The 14,634-nt window shown below is 38.9% G+C and overlaps 1 protein-coding gene across 1 annotated transcript; it reads left to right on the top strand.

The window, feature by feature from the left end:
- Positions 1-1,130: 1,130 nt before the first annotated feature.
- kcnk2a (potassium channel, subfamily K, member 2a) lies at positions 1,131-9,966 on the top strand. The gene is made up of 9 exons (XM_034563645.1): positions 1,131-1,203; positions 3,355-3,461; positions 3,558-3,670; positions 4,271-4,361; positions 4,779-4,896; positions 6,030-6,190; positions 7,358-7,544; positions 7,684-7,823; positions 9,628-9,966. Coding segments are annotated over exons 1-9 (1,257 nt in total). The 5' UTR covers positions 1,131-1,202.
- The last annotated feature ends 4,668 nt before the right edge of the window (positions 9,967-14,634 follow it).

The following is a 14,634-nucleotide window of genomic DNA, read 5'->3' as shown; positions in this document are numbered from 1 at the left end:
TCCAAGGGAAAGCAAAACAAACAAAACATCTTCATCCCCATCTAGCACATGTTTAACCATTATGATGGTGTATATATATTGACCTAAAGTCCATTTAAAATGTAGGAAAAAAATATGAAAATAATTGGAACTATGCATATTATGGAGAAAATCTATTTCAATACTCACATATTAAACGTTAGCCTATATCAATCTGTACATATCATCTTCCAAACAATGGCTTTGTGCTTTCAGACTGTGGCTTCCAACCTGTAGGGTCACAAAAAGGGATATGAAGTAAGACACTGAGTTCTGCTCTACACACATTGGTCATGTATGTGCACACATACATGACCAATAAAGCATTCTGATTCTGATTCATATTTATTTAATTGTTTTGCAAAAAGCTGGAAAGTTGTGCCTCCTCATGGTCTCCAACATCGATTCAGATGAAACAAATAACTTTTTGGGGTTGCTGTTTTCACCTTATGCAACATGTCCAACTTGTGACAAGGGTCAAGAAACACTGACTCATTACAGGGCGTTACAGGACAAAGAGGTTGGGGACCACTGCTTTAGGAAGCTCTAATCAGTAAAAGTACAGCAAAACAAACCTGGCCCTCATCTGTGTAGTTCTCTGGTCTCTGGTTATATTGCATGTGCATGTGAGGACACTATGGAGGAGAGTTAAACTTATGGCCAAATGATCCCTTAAATAATGATAGTGCTTATTATCTAGTGAATACACATGCAGTTAAGTCATGCAGATGGGACTCCTGGAAGTCTGTATATGGCCACCCTCTCGTTCTGGGAACCACCTCCCTGTGCACCTCCACCCCTTCTTCCCTCCACCCCTCCTTCCCCCCTTGCCCCCTTCTCCCCTTCCTCTCTCCACCCCTCTCGGTGTTCCCCCACCGAGCCACCAGTACCGCTCAAAAGCGAGAGCGCAGCCGGAGCGGAGCGGATGCTTGAGAACTGAAAGAGAAAGCCCAGAGAAAGCTCTTTGAAGTGACTTGTGGATGCAACAAAAGCACCTTGCTGGTGTCCGATCAGGGGTTAAAGGAGAGGAGAGGAGCGGAAGAAAGACGGAGCGCCTGTTCGTCCCCCCGCTTCAGCACCGCAGGGAGGAGACACGAAGAGGAGGAAAGATTCCCCTAAACGCAGTGAGAGCGTCGAATGAGGAGAAGAGGAGAGCGGAGGGCATCGGATAGGCAACAACAAGGAGTAAGTACACACACACACACACACACACACACACACACACACAGAGAGAGAGATAGAGAGAGAGAGAGAGAGGAGCTGTTCCCAAACGTATCTGGTGTCGTTTGTGAACAAGTTTCAGAACATCACGCGCACACTCGTTTTCCATGTCATCGAAGCTATTCTCATGAAAGTTAATGAGAGATGTAGGTGCGTGCGTGTAAGTGTGCGTGTGCCTGTGTGTGTATGTGTGTATGTGTGTGTGTGTGTGTGTGTCTGCACAGCCACGCAGGTTTGTTTTAAACCATTGAATATTCATGAAGATAACATTTTCCAACTTTTTAGATAACCAACCGGTGGTTCTCAAGAACACATCTGGACTTTTAGTTGTTCCACTCACTTATTCTATTATTATAATATATAATTTAGAAACATGTCTTGAGCTCCACAAAAATAAATTAAAAAAAACCCAGTTCCCACAAGGCCACTGAGAAAAAAAGTGTGTGTGTGTGTGTGTGTGTGAAAGAGAGAGTGTGTGTGTGATATAATTTAATTTATGTTAGAAGCACATAATTTACTGTATATATTTGATAAATTTGATCAAATATTTAGGTTGAATGTTATCAACTTGAGTGCCTTTTACCTTATTTTGAAATATCATTCTATTACAATTCAGAACATTCAGTAAAAAGACTGAATCTTTTAAATGAAAAGGTTTACAGTAAAATAATGCGTATTGTAATTTATCTCAGTTCATGGACGCCATATAGAGTCACCTGTGACCTCGTTGATCAGCAACAGGAATATATTATGGACTACAATACAAATGGACATTTTGGGGGGCATATTGTAGTTTATTCTAATTAAGGACAAATCACAGTTATGCATTTGTTATCCTATTTGTTGAGAAAATAGTTATTTGTCCTTTAGTCATGATGTCGCCTCTGCCCAAATGTAGCATCACTTTTTAAATGTATTTATTTGCGTTGGTCAACATTTCCCTTCTCTCATCTTCTCTTCTGTCTCTGACTCCCATATCCTCCCCTCCTCTATGCTGCTCTTTCCTCTCTCCTCTTCTATTCATCCCCCTCTCCAGACATCTCTCACACACACACACATACACACACACACACACAAGCACACACTCTCTCACACATGGACACACGTATTCATACTCTGGACCTGCACAATAGGCAGGGGCGGGGTCACCAGGGTTAGATTATTATTGCCTGATTAGGGAGTATAATATTGACTGGACTATAGGGGTTCTAGCTGGTATGCACATCAACTCAAGGATCCAGTTAACCATTTATTGAATGAGGGGGAATAGATGGAGGATGAATAGACATTTATTTCTGTATAATACACAAACATAAACCAATATATTGCCATGCATATCATACCTAGGAATAATGAACACAAATAACATAAATTAGATTACATTATTAATGCATCCACTTTTTATAGAAGGAATCCTGTAAGTTTCTTCATCAGGATCCTATTTATAGAAAACACAAGTTAATACCGAATAAAAAAATACAAACACTTTACTTCTGAATGTAAACAGTTTGCCTTGATTGGCCATTCTGAGAAACTACCTCCACTACAATATGTCTCTCTCCGATCTCTTTGACTGGAAACAAATTGAACAACAAATGCACATTTGAGTTCTTAGTCTAGTTCTCTCTGTTTATAATACCTACCATAGTTTAGACAACCAACCTGTTTTGTGACTAAACAGAAATCACAACACACCTCTTACACTCACCTTAAAGGGAATAAAAACATTAAAGTACTTCATCACAAACTACAAACACTTCCTCCACCCCTCTTCGTCTCACCAACAATCTCGGTCTTCCTTATTCAGCCTCACTTTCCCTTTTTTTTGCAGCATTTCCATCCATCCAAGATACAAATACTTTTATGACCCTCTTTTTCTTTCTTCATGCTGCATGACGCATGTTGCAGAATGAACAGGAGAAAATACCTGAAGACTAAATGTTAGTACTTGATTCATGCTTTCAGTGTTTGGATTTAAAGGCCTCTACTGTGATTTATTTATTCAGGACTTCTAAAATGAACAGCAAAAAATATTAAGTGTTTGCTCTCGGAGTCAAAGAGCAGAGACAGGGAGGGGAAAAAATCCTAAAACCATTTTCTTTTTTCCCCTGACAGTGGCAGCTCCAGACTTATTGGACCCTAAATCTGCCACTCACAACAGCAAGCCCCGGCTCTCCTTCTCCACAAAGCCAATCAAAATGTCTCCCCGCGAGGAGAGTGAGGTGAGAGAAATAGACAGAAATCCAGATTTTAGGAGTAATGGGGGGAGGGGGCTCCCTGTATATATGTGGGTTGATTGATCAGTTGAAGTGTTGTAGGTGGTTGCCACAGTGATGAAATGGAAGACGGTGACAGCCATCTTTCTTTTGGTGGTTCTTTACCTGGTGATGGGAGCAGCAGTCTTCAGATCCCTGGAGCAGCCTCACGAGAGGTAAGCTGGTTAGATACTGTCTACCTGTCTGTCTGCCTCACCAAGAAAGCCATCCATCCATTTACCAACAATGGCACTGTTATTGACATTGACTTTGAGACATTTCTTAAATACCACTTTTCAATGCAATTGAGTGGATCACTACAGCAAGTGGGTTCCCCATGGTTCAAGAATTGGGCCTCTCTAGTTCAATCTCCTTATTCTCAAGCCCCAAATCCTGCAGGACAACACGATTTATTGTCACAGCTTCACATCCAGATTTATGTAGCTCTTTCCTCAAATGACTTTGGTGCTATAGATTCACAGCACCAGTAGGCTATTACAGCAAGTAAACAAACGGATGTGACTACGTTTCCCACAGTTAGACATGACTGTAGTACCACCGTTTATAAGCGCTGCCGCTAGGTTGCTTTTCACTGAATGGTTTAGAACCAAAATATGAACTAAAACAAATACACACATTTGAAACAAAATCAGCATGTTTTGATTTAGGAGAATAATTTATAATAAGTCACAATTCAGTGACACAAGTCTTTCACAATAAAAGTAAATCACAAATATGTGTACGCCTCACATCTCTCTGTACTTCCTCTCTGCTAGTGCCCAGCGTTTGGCCATCCTGACCCAGAAGCTGGAGTTCCTGTCCAGACACTCCTGTGTTAACCAGAGCCAGCTGGAGGAGCTGGTTAAGGTGACAGGAAATAGTCAAAGTAAACGTTTTGTATGTATTGTACACAGTTGTAATCCAGCACAGTTGCAGTGGTTTCAGCACTATGGACAGCTCCCACGGCACTAAAGGAGAAGAAGGCAGAAATGTGGCACAGAGAGTTTGTTTCTGATTTTTAATAGTTCAGAAATGTTCTGGGGATAGTATAGTTCAGAAATGTTCTGAACTATTAAACCCCGTCCTTCATTCACCTTAATTCACCTTAATTCATTATCTTTGACGGCTCAAGATTTTTGCATCGTCAGTCATCTTACATTTTTAATATTATATATTGAATTCATTAGACAGGCAAGCAAAGTAGCACACTTTTCTTTTAATTCAAATTTAAAAGTGTCCAATGATAACTCTTTGATAACCCAAATCTCTCTCTCTCACCTCCAGCAAGTTGTGTCTGCTATCCGTTCAGGGATAAACCCGGCAGGGACCCTGACCACCCACAGCAGCCTGTGGGACCTGAGCTCTGCCTTTTTCTTCGCTGGGACTGTCATCACAACCATCGGTAGGACGGACACACTCACGCACACACACACACACACGCACACACACACACACACGCACACGCACACACACACACACACACACTCATGCTTTCAAGTGATTAAGAGAATAAAGCTGCTATGGTCACTTGTGTAATTTCATTTACAATGGAGGGTCATGTTGCTTCTTTTGCCAGTCACTTACCCAAGCCTACTTATTGGAGCGCTGCTATTGAAGCTGTTTCTTCAGAGGTTCAGAGGGTACAATCTAAAACAAAGAAATTAAAATGTTGATGAAGAAAATCTATCATGTAGCACAGTGGTTCTCAGCTGGTCTGGCTGCTGGACCCATTATCCCTGAATGACAAGCTGCGACCCAAATCAAGGAAAATGTTCAACTTCTCATATTGATTTAAAAAAAGATGGTGCACTCTGAACCTGAGATAGTATTGAATATCACAGTATGCCAGCACTATAAAACTAGTTAAAAATATTCCCTTTTACAGTCAATTAAAAAAAAAAGTGCATTTTAAGGTCACAAGGTATGGCCAAACTTAAATACTTAAATAAATCCAACTACTGAGAAGTAGGTTCAAAAAGACTCAAATGATGTAACTTTAGCTGAGAATACTCACACACTGAATCTATGACAACCAACGCTGCACTATGGACAAATTCAGTGTCTTGAGGAGCAGCTTTTATACACAAACTCAAATATAATAAATAATCAATTTAACAAAAAAGTGCAATTAAAAAAGATTCAAGTATACACAATTTACTTTTCTTCTGATTACCTTATCAGGAGGTAAATACCGAAAACCATTAAGTAGCACTCACTTCAACATTAAGTGTAACACTGACATAGACCTGAGTCTGGAGACATTAATAATAGGATAAATGGGGATGTTTTTCGCTCCTGACAAGAGTCTTCTTGCCTAGGCAAAGGCCCACAACCAACTGAAAACGGGACCCTCCAGTTGAGAATCGCTGATGTAGCACACATGATTCATGAATCACTGATGTAGCACCTGTTGCTTTGGTATATCATGGTGCATCTGGTAGTGTCATCCATTCAGACAAGTGTGTTTACTGTTCTTATGGAAGCATACAATGGTGATTTATATTTTAAGTCTCTTTGTTTCTGTCCTCTCTGCAGGTTTTGGGAACAGCTCTCCCCACACAGAAGGTGGACGGATCTTCTGCATCATCTATGCGTTGCTAGGGATACCTCTGTTCGGCTTCCTTTTGGCTGGAGTAGGAGATCAGCTCGGCACCATATTCGGCAAGGGCATCGCCAGAGTGGAGAAAATGTTTGTGGTGAGTTTGGGGTATTAATATTCTGTGTGTAACAATAACATATATACAAGTTTATGGTCTGCAGGTCACAAGTCTGAATAGGCTCCTGAATAATTTACATCAACGCTCTTTTAACAATTTCCTCACCCAAACCAGCTTTTAGATCACATTTACAACATCTGATTTAAATATCATCTTATATTTTAATCCTCTGAGCAGGATGGTTTGAATTCTATAATTATTTGATGACATAACATTTATAACTATTGTGATACTGTTCATTTTCTGGAGAATCAATTATTGAACTGTTTATAAAGATATCATGTATCTACAGGCTGAGCTAGTCTAGAAGATACAAATAAAAACATTGTCCACAAAAGGTAACCATTCACATTGTAAATGCAAACCAAAGCTCACATCGTTTTCAAAGTTGAGGTTATTGCTGTGAATGATTTGCCTCTCAGTCTTGAATGAAAAATGTGCTTTCTAGTTTTAAATGAAATTAGCGTAATTTAGAACCATCTGCTCCTTCTGGTACTCTCAAAGCACCAAAGGTACTCTGTAATGAATATATTGATTAAGGACAGAGGACAAAAGTTCATTGTGTTAATGTGTGTTTGTATGTGTGTTGGTCTTATTACTCTGTGCCCAGACTGCAGCATTATCCTCAGTGAATACTATGAATGTCCTTCCTTTTCTACTGCACCCAGGGGACCAATTTATGTAATAAAGCTATTACTACTAACAGCATCTGGATGTTTTACCAGAACAAATTGACACACCCCAGAGGATGATCTCTACTGAAGTTGGGGATCCTCGGACCTTTCTTCCCTGAGTGTGACATTTGGTTTTTAGTGAAATGTGCCAACATGGATGGATTGCCATGAAAGTTGGAACACATTTCATCGTCCAATTTAGAATAAATTGAATTGAAATCACTGTGGTGATCTTTTGACTTATTTTTCATGCCATCAACATCATCAGGTTAAATTTCCTATCATTAAATACTTTGGTTACGGACCAAATACCTGCAAATACCAGACATCCCCATGATTCTCAGCTATACTTTGTGTTAAGTGCTAGCTATCAAATGTAGCATGCTAACATGCTACATTAGGACATGCAGAGCAGATCTCCAGGAGTGGTAAAGGTACATGTGGTAAAAAACTGCTGCTCTCTCACCTGCAGCATTGGGACATCACTCAGACAAAGATCCGGGTCATCTCCACCCTGCTGTTTGTGCTTTTTGGCTGCCTGCTGTTTGTGGCGCTCCCAGCGGCCATATTTAAAAACATTGAGGGTTGGTCTGCGCTGGAGTCCCTCTACTTTGTGGTCATAACCCTGACTACCATAGGGTTTGGAGACTTTGTGGCAGGTACAAACACAACGCTAGAGATTCAATACCAACACCCAACCCGTCTGTCTCTCTGCATAATGCCTGCATGTCTCACCAGGTGGATTCTACTGGATATGTGACAGTCATTGTCTCTGTCTGCCTCTGTCTCTGTGTCTAGGTGGTTCAGAAATAGAGTACTTAGATTACTATAAACCAGTTGTATGGTTCTGGATCCTGGTGGGTCTAGCCTACTTTGCTGCCATCCTCAGCATGATAGGAGACTGGCTCAGAGTCATCTCCAAGAAGACGAAAGAAGAGGTACGACTCTGCTGGTTTCATTGACTCCTTCATTCATTGACCTTTCTCTTATTTCCCACCCTCTTTGTCTCTTTCAGTGCAGTGACACACAGGTTATTATTCCAGCTACTCAGTTGCAGTGCCTCAACTTTTGCTCTCTGCTTAACTTCATTTCAATGATAAGACTGCTTTCTAATCCAATCCGCTGTTGGCCATCCAAACACATAAACACAGTCTTATGCCATTACCTTGAGCATCTCCAGAGAGAGGGAGAAAAATAGGTCATTTTAAAAATGTGTGACGATGGCCTTATCAGAACATGTATCAAATTGAACTGTGTGTGCTGTAAATATAACACGGGTTATGCAAATTAATTTGGTTGTTTCCAGAAAAGGAACATCTAGTAGTTTTCAAAGGGTCCCTTAATGGAAAACGCTGGAGGATTATACAGACGAAGCATTTGTTGTAATTAGATTTCACTGGTGTTTGAGTTGTAATGATACTGAAGGTAGGTGTGAATATAGATTTGGTCAGCGAGTTCTAAACTTACAAACATTTTCTCATGGAAGACTTTTTGACAGAACATGCTGACGTGACATGGTGTTCCCATTAGTCAAACATAATTAGTTGAATGATACTGGTTTACAACTGCAATCGTTAAGTTGTGATGTATGATGCAGTGTGTGTGTGTGTGCGTGTGTGTGTGTGAGTGTGTGTGTGTGTGGGTGTGTGAACCGAGGCCATATTTGCAGTGTGAGTCCTTTGATGCCCTTAAGCGACACCAGAATGTCTTGGGCCCTCTTTTAATGAGGTATTATGGAAAAACTAAACTGTTAATATCCGGGTTAAACAAATGCTTCATTTCTTCTTTTCTGATTGTCAGTCTGACTTTTTTTTTTCTTCATGTTCATTTGACAGTATTTTCTCAACCTGCCATTTTTTGATTTTAAGAGAAGAGATTCACTTGCAGTATATAATAAATTAATGAAAACAGAAGAAACTCTGGAAAACCTGGCTGTATTGATTAGTATTAATTTGCCTGTCATCATGCCATTGATTGTCATTATATTGTGTTTTTTAATATTTGTAGAAAAGTACAGTACAACCCTGCAGTTTAGCGAGTAAAACTCATATCAGATTCTGATTGTTTCATTCATTTAAATTGACACAATTATTTTTTTGATTGTTTCATTCATTTAAATTGACACAATTTTTTTTTTTATGAAATTGATCTCAAAAATACTTTTGAAGTCAGACAAAAGAAAGTGTCCTCTGCCAAATCATGAATGTCTCTGCTGTTATGTTTATGGTATAATTAAAGGACCATACCGTGGATTTATATATTATTAAAAAATCATATTTAGAGGACAAAATATATTACAGTCAAACATCAACTTCATAAAAGAAGTGAAGTCTTGGATGTTATCGTCCATGAAAAAACTAGCAAGCAAAGTTTGAATGAAATTTAAATTAACACAAAAAAGCATCACTGTGATCAATGATTCCAACAAAAACTGATAATTGTTATATTTTAGTGAACTGGATTGAATCCAATAGCTGCCCAGAAAGAGGCTGGAAAATAGGCCGCTGTTGTTTATCCCCTTCCTCATACAAAACTGCCAAAAAGTCCTCAAGGGTATATCTAAATGCACTTACACACGTTTTCTTCTACTCTATTTTCCTCTTTTCCATTTTATGTAATTTCCATTTTTATTTTAGCCATTTACCTGACAATGTGATTAAACACAAACACAACAGTTTCAAGAATGAAACATGTGTATCCTCTGTGCTCTACTTATTTCACTTTCTTTTTCTCTCCTTACAGGTAGGAGAGATCCGAGCTCACGCTGCAGAGTGGACGGCTAACGTCTCAGCAGAGTTCAAAGAAACACGGCGACGTGTTAGCGTTGAGGTCTACGATAAGTTCCAGCGTGCCACCTCAATTAAACGCAAACTGTCCTCTGATTTTGGATTCAGCCCTGGCCCTGAGTTCACTCTGCCCAAGAGAGCCATGTCGGTCAATTTCAATGATGAACTGGACAGAAACGAGAGGGAGGCTGGGCTGCAAGGCCTGATGACGCCGCTGGCTAGAAACGGAGGTTTGTTCATGAACGGTTTGGACCCCGAGAGAGGAAACATCTCAGTCATTGAACACCTCAATTAGGAAGAGGACGGTGAACACCTTTCAAGATCTTTCTAAGGTCTTTTGGCATCTTTGGTGGCGTCCGTGCTGAGAGTGAAGTGTTTTGATTGCCAAAGTGAGCAGTAATGAGAATGTGGTACATTGTGACCCAACAGGGACGTCCTAACCTCTCTGCAGGGATGTAAGCTTCGCTCAAGAACAGTTCAGTGGACCTTTGACAGCAGGACGCTTTTCACCACCCTCATCCCGCCAGTGAAACAAAGAGCAAGAAGAAAAATGTACATTAGTTGAGTTTGTTGACAATTGCATAGACTGGCTGTCTGTCAACTAAATCTCACTTAAATCTTGGACTAAGGCAAAGTTTCCCATTGATGACGACTTGGGATCAACAATTAACCCTTCCCTTCAGGACAAATGAACTACCATGTCCAACATACTGTGACATAGAATTACAGTATTGTGTGACATAATATGTCCATGGTGCCTGTCTGTGTTTGCAGCACTCCAACATTTTAAAATGTAACAATTTAGGATACATTTTACCACAATGATGTACAACTTATAACGCTGCTTGTCTGCCATCTGAATGCAGAATGATACTGACAATCACAACAGGCTGTTAACTAAAAAACTACAAGACATATCAGAGATGTTTCTTATATGGTGGGATGTGATGATATCCGAATTATGTTACTGTTTAAACTACGGATAGCTGTATTAAACTACAAAGATGGACAACTGTGATGTTGATCAAGCTACAAATGTTGAGTACAGATAATCTATAGATTGAGTTTATATCTATCTGATTTCCCACCTGGAAAAAGTTGATATCCCACAAGGGTGATAGGTTTGTAGTTCTGAAAAATTAGTCAGAACCAATCTGAAATCTGAAACTAAAAAGTATGTGCAGTTTAAACTCTTTCTGTTTGTAACTTCCACCATTTTAATTGACTGAATCAACTGAATATATATTTTAAATCTAAAGCTTAATTGCTGGTTTTCCTCTGCACATTTTATAGAATAGGTATATAAGCATTACCACACATTGGCATATATTTCCTCTAAATGTTGTACATATGTAGGTAAATGTTCTAATTTACACATTTAGTTTAAATAGCTACTGAAACAACAAGTATACACCATTACTTTTCACATGTGTGTTTTCTTATCTTATCAGAAGTATAACTTCCTTCCCACCATGTAAACATGCATTGAGTAACTAAAGAGGTTTGACCTGGAGAGTGTGAAGCTTCTGATCAGAGCCAATAATTAAAAGTCCTATTACAGTCCTTGTTTGTACTGCAATAGTCTTAACTCTTAAGGTCTCTTTATAATGTTGACATCTCAACTTGTTGGTTTTGATAGAAGGCATCATAAGATGTTATTTACTCCCAATTCTTCTTAGTTTTAGTAAAGAGGAAGAAGGTGGATGCGATTCAAAGTGCTCAAAGTGTGTCTCTCTGAATCTGGATGTAGCTGGAAAAGAAATTTACTGAAAAATCACTGAATGTCGATATGAGGAGATTTGTCAAACCATCGCTGTGCCTTAAACTCTTTACTTTGCCAAACACACTGTGAGGTGGGCAATATATTAACAAGTGATAATTTACTGTTGGTGTTTATCCAGTCCAACAAAAACAAATCCGTTGCTCCCACTCATAATGTTCTTGCCTGGATACACATTAAGCCATATTTATCTAATCATTTGTGTTTCCTATAATAATATCCATGTGGCTCAGTGGATGAAGACTGTTGTAGGCTTGACTGAGTAATCTGCTTTAGTGGCTGGATGCAGACAATGTTCCCAACTGGAAATATGCAGCTGTAATTGAAAACATTATTGACGGCATTGCTTTTAGCTGTGCTAGTTCAGGGTCCACTCCGTGATTCAGGCTCTCCGTCATGCCTTACTGGGACACTTAATGGAACTGAGCAATTGCGAACATAATTTGTTTCACCTGTGCTTTTCCTGCTATGACGAGTCCAGATGTCTTTTGTGAAGGTCTATAGAGAGGCACGGCCCCTCCCCCTCAGGTGTCCCACATGGGATGTTATTTCAAAAATAGTTACATATACGTTGAGAGACAAATATTTCTTTGATCCTGTTTAAATTGTGCCATCAATTAAACAACTTCTCTCTATTCTTAGAAAATGTGGAGCCTCTGATACATTTCACAATAGCTATTCTAGCAAAGGTTTCCATTTACTCTCTGCTGAGCAACCTTAAGCTGCTATAATATAACAGAGTGTATTTCCTCTGAGTGATGCTAAGTGTGGTTATTGTAAACAACATACTTTAATCAATTTACTGTCAACATGTTTCAGAGTAATAGTGGAAACATCTAAACATTGTGTTTTGATTGTTGAAGGTTGAATCACAGATGTGTATTCACATATTGGCAGGTCAGGAAAGTTTAATTGTGACAGTAGAAGAATCCATTCACTTTTAATGCCCAGCTTTCACACTTCACACACACACACACACACACACACACACACACACACACACACACACACACACAGAGGGGTTCCTTTCATGTGTGTACACCTGCCGTTGAAAATGCACTTTGATTTAACAGCCTTTGAACGTAACAACATGCTATCCAGTCCATCCAAATCAGAAGGCTTCAATTTAGTTGTTCAGTGGCATTAACGACAACTACATAACAGACACACTTTTCTCTTTACTGTAACAATCGAAGCAAGATAATTGAACCCTTAGAGAAACAATTTTATATCTGACAGCTTGATTCAGTTGACAACTTAGCAAAATGATTAATTTTGAGAATTTTCTGAGAGGGTTTTTAATTGATCTATTGAATGTAATGACAACAAGTCTGTTGTGCAGCTTGTAGTTTTTTATGGCAACAGTAACACACCGAAAACAGCAGGTACAATTTTAACAAATCAGAAAATCCAGTACAATTTGAACGATTTGATCTTGCCAGTCTACTTGACTTGTATCTGTGAGAAGTGTTTTAACTTTTTTACTTCTATTGGACATCCTAATTGAATTGATAGAAGGGGTGAGGGAGCAGCAGGAAAGTCTTATATATGTTTTGACTTTAACTAAAGCAGACTATAACAGTCTGTAAGGTTCAGTACTAACTAAATAGAAACAGTAGTGACGTTACACTGTGTAGTAGCTGCTTGCTCTGCTTTTGATTTCTTCTAGCAAACATATGGCATTGTTACACAGTCATTCATTTTAGCTTGCTTTAACTCTAAGAACAGTCATTTTCGGCTAATTTGCTAGATATAAAGCTTTTATGATGATGACAACTGTATTTTTCTAAACTGTTTGTTTGTACTTGTAGTGTTCCTAGGCAGCTGTGAGCCTGAGAGAACACATTGTAATAATAATGTCTGTAGAGCTAATCTAAACACAATGTAAAAAAGATTTTTGTAAGATGAATAAATTGAAAATACATCATATTTTAATCATTTTTCGGTGTCTTATTGTCCAAGTGCTCAACCTTTGCTGCTGGTTCTGTACAGCAAAAAGTTAAAAATACATCACAACAAATTCCAAACAACAAAAGAAGGTCGATCCATCTCCATTGCAAAACATTTTTATAATCATTATTTGTTGAATTACATCATACTTCATCAGTAATTCTAAAGGTGCTGAAGATGAGACTGGGATCATTTCGATTGCCTCTCAACAGCTGGCGGTGCTAACAGCACAAACCTGAGCGTGGGTGCTACGCTTCCTGATGCCATCGGTGGAGTTTTATATGTCATGAATATATAACGTTATAGAGAAATATTCTCTAACATTTGATCCAGTTTTCAGGGGGCCTTAAAGTGTTACTTAGTGCAATGACCAACTCATTTCCACCACCGCCGACATAATAATGCTTTAAGACATTTGGAAGCACAATAATCAGAATCTTCTGTTCTCTCAGTTCACGGCCACTGAATACTTATTAGAGTTTAAACTTCCTGGATGATAGAGTGGTCTGATGAGTGTGACTGGCCAGTGGTAGCAAGTCTTATGATGCATGAGATAAAGTTATCAAAGCAGGAAGTACACACCAGAATCAACAGCACACAGTCAGACAGATACAGGACACTGGCTCATTGCACCATGATATTTATTCCGTAGTAAGAGCCAAGCTGGCTCACGTCAAACCGAAAATCCTAAATTGTGTATGGAATAAACAAAGGAGATATAACATGTTAGTGAGCTTTAGTGTTGCTGGTTATTTTGTTTAACTTCGGACAGAGCCAGGCTAGCTGTTTTCACCTGCTCTCAGGCTTTATGCTAAGCTAACTAGCTGCTGGTTGAAGCTTCATATTTATTGATAGACTCAACGGTGGTATTCTCATCTAACGCTCAGCAACAACAAAACACATTCAAGACTGTTTTAAAACATGTCTGAAGGGTAGTGAAAAGTAAGTAAAAAGCAGTAGCTTGTTGCAGTTAGACAAAAATAAATAAACATTTCATGAAAGGCACATGCCTCAGTATACATGTAGTTTGAATAAATGCTAAAGCCTTTGTATTTTCTCTGTTTAAGATAACATAACTTAGAACTGTATTAATAGCGAAGAGCATACCGAAGAATACAAAAAATAGATAGACAATATATAATAGAGTATATATATATAGAGTATCAATATATAAGCTTTTTTTCAACATGGGTAACACTTGAGGGCACTTGTTGGATATATAGATTTCATTGT

Source organism: Cyclopterus lumpus, chromosome 3 (genome assembly GCF_009769545.1).
Source record: "Cyclopterus lumpus isolate fCycLum1 chromosome 3, fCycLum1.pri, whole genome shotgun sequence".
Taxonomy (NCBI): Eukaryota; Metazoa; Chordata; class Actinopteri; order Perciformes; family Cyclopteridae; genus Cyclopterus; species Cyclopterus lumpus.
The sequence above is the reverse complement of the archived record's forward strand: the minus strand, read 5'-3'. Positions and strand labels throughout refer to the sequence as shown.